Genomic DNA, 2,500 nt, shown 5'->3' with positions numbered 1-2,500 from the left:
TGGCAGGTATACTATATCGTTAAAGGCTAAGGGAACTGAGTGTATATTGTGTAGTCGACTGTATTTACATACATTTGATTACTATGCAGTGTTAGCTTCTCTGATTGACGAGTTTCTTGAAAGGAGGAGGAGCATGGAACTCAGTATAGTGTTGCTACATATCCATGGACTGATGTGTATTATGAATAGTTTTATCCTGGTATATCTATTGACAGGTTCACCATAATGTATGTCTCACTATTTAATAGGTATGTCTTTAAATTTACCGTATAACCCATTTAGGCGTAATTCCTATGCTTATGCATGTGTATACATTGTATATGATGTTTGTTTTTTTTCTCTCAAAATCCAATTAGTCTCTATCGTCTCTTAGGTAGATTTACTAAATCTTTCTTTCAATCTATTTGTCTGGTAAACTTACTAAATCTTTCTATCTCTCTCTCTCTTACTAAACCACTAAATATTTCTTTCAATCCATCTGTCTTATCCATTTGAAGATACTAAATCGATCTCTCTATATCTCTCCATTATTTAGTATATTGATTAAATCATTTTCTCTATCTTTGGCTTTTCTATCTGTCTCATCTCTCTTTGGTAAATTTGTTAAATAGCCCTGTATATCTGTCTGTCAATTAAGTAAGGAAGGATATAGGCTTTACTTTATAAACAATCTTTAGAAATAGACAAACTGTGTAAAATTCCACGTGGAAATATCTAAATGCCATGCTTTATAAGATCTTGATAGATTAATTTGCATGATCTATTCTGGAGCTAGGGATACGTTTCGGGATTCGTCAGCTCTTTCCTTGTGTGTGTGTATGTGTGTCTATATGTATATATGTGTGTGTGTACGTATATATATATATATATATATATATATATATATATATATATATATATATATATATATATATATGTGTGTGTGTGTGTGTGTGTGTGTGTGTGTGTGTGTGTGTGTGTGTTTATGTCTGTGTGTGTGTGTGTGTTTATGTCTGTGTGTGTGTGTGTGTGTTTATGTCTGTGTGTGTGTGTGTGTTTATGTCTGTGTGTGTGTGTGTGTGTGTTTATGTCTGTGTGTGTGTGTGTGTGTGTGTGTGTGTGTGTGTGTGTGTGTGTGTGTGTGTGTGTGTGTGTGTGTGTGTGTGTGTGTGTGTGTGTGTGTGTGTGTGTGTGTATGTGTTTATGCGTGTATGTGGTATAAATTCATATACATGCGGATAGATTAATATATGTGTGTGTGTGTTTATGTGCGTGTATATGTTTGTGCATGACCAAAAGCATCTCACCTGATAATTCAGAATCAAAATAATATTCCATAAGCCTCCACATTATCTAAACGAAACAAAAACCGCACTTGCCCCAACCTCCAGGAGAGGAGGCGGTATGCCGCATGCCCTCCCGAGGCGCTCCGACCGGCATCGAGGTGGAGGTGCTCTCCTGCGGGGCCGGCGCCTTCTTGTGAGTACGGGCGCATCACGGGATTGCGTAATCTGCTTAGAGTTATGTTTACAAATTATACGAAGCTTTGTCTGCGAAAATACAGTATGTATCGTGCACAAGTTGGAATAAAACGTTAACGTGATTAGGTAATACTGTCAGAATTCCTTTTTAAAAAATTATTTTCTTTTACAGGAGTCTGGCCGGGATGGTTCGAGCAGATAGGTTCGTGTTTCGCATTAATCTACGATTTAATTCATTCCTCATTCGGGGATTGTTTCATTAGATTCTATACAAATTAAATCATGCGATACACACACACAGATATATATGTCTGTATATATATATATATATATATATATATATATATATATATATAATATATATATATATTATATATATATATATATATACATATATACATATATATAATACATATATATATTATATATATAATATATATATATATATATATATATATATATATATATATTATATATATATATATATATATAATATATATATATATATATACGTTATAAAAATGTGGATGATATGACAGTAAGAGCAAGCGGCCTCTCCGGCAGGGAGTGCGGAACGAGTGAGGGCGTCCCAGTTTTGACGGTGGTGACAGCGGACTGTTGGGGCGCGACGACCCTGCTAGCGGAGTGCCATGCTGATGGTCTGTGGCATCCTTACGGGGAGCCTCGGGGTGCCAAACCCATGCGGCATCTTTGTCAACCGTCCACTCTTAATGCTGATGGTGATTGGTTTCCTTTTCTTCTTTCTCTTTGATTTTCTCAAAGTGCGTTGATATTAGTTGATACGTAAGGATATATATTTTTCAATGAGCAACAAACTCAGAACACCTCCGGTTGGCAACTAGTGGTCATATGAAGACCGCCAATCGAGAACATTCTCCCAACTTCTGTTCTATTCTTTACTAAGGCGTCTCGCTTTCCCACCCCCACCCCCCGCCCATTAGTGTGTGGCAAACGGGCGAGATACGTGAAGCCCCCCGGTCGCTACACGCCGTACGAGACCGCATCGCAATGGCCTTGGT

General features: G+C 37.2%; 1 protein-coding gene across 1 annotated transcript in view; it reads left to right on the top strand.

Moving 5' to 3' along the window:
- The window catches only part of LOC122244989 (uncharacterized), a 14,709-nt gene that overhangs the window by 7,416 nt on the left and 4,793 nt on the right, over positions 1 to 2,500 (top strand). The window contains exons 6-9 of the mRNA XM_086541819.1: positions 1,371 to 1,458; positions 1,633 to 1,662; positions 2,025 to 2,200; positions 2,423 to 2,500. The exon at positions 2,423 to 2,500 is cut by the window's right edge and continues 91 nt beyond it. Of these exons, the coding sequence (XP_086397945.1) occupies positions 1,371 to 1,458; positions 1,633 to 1,662; positions 2,025 to 2,200; positions 2,423 to 2,500 (372 nt within the window). The remainder of the gene's footprint in view (positions 1 to 1,370; positions 1,459 to 1,632; positions 1,663 to 2,024; positions 2,201 to 2,422) is intronic.

This window comes from Penaeus japonicus, unplaced genomic scaffold (genome assembly GCF_977035675.1).
Source record: "Penaeus japonicus unplaced genomic scaffold, GWHDUDI00000001_assembly GWHDUDI00000011, whole genome shotgun sequence".
NCBI classification, from domain to species: Eukaryota; Metazoa; Arthropoda; class Malacostraca; order Decapoda; family Penaeidae; genus Penaeus; species Penaeus japonicus.
Note: the sequence above shows the minus strand (reverse complement) of the source record. Positions and strands in the feature narration are given on the sequence as shown.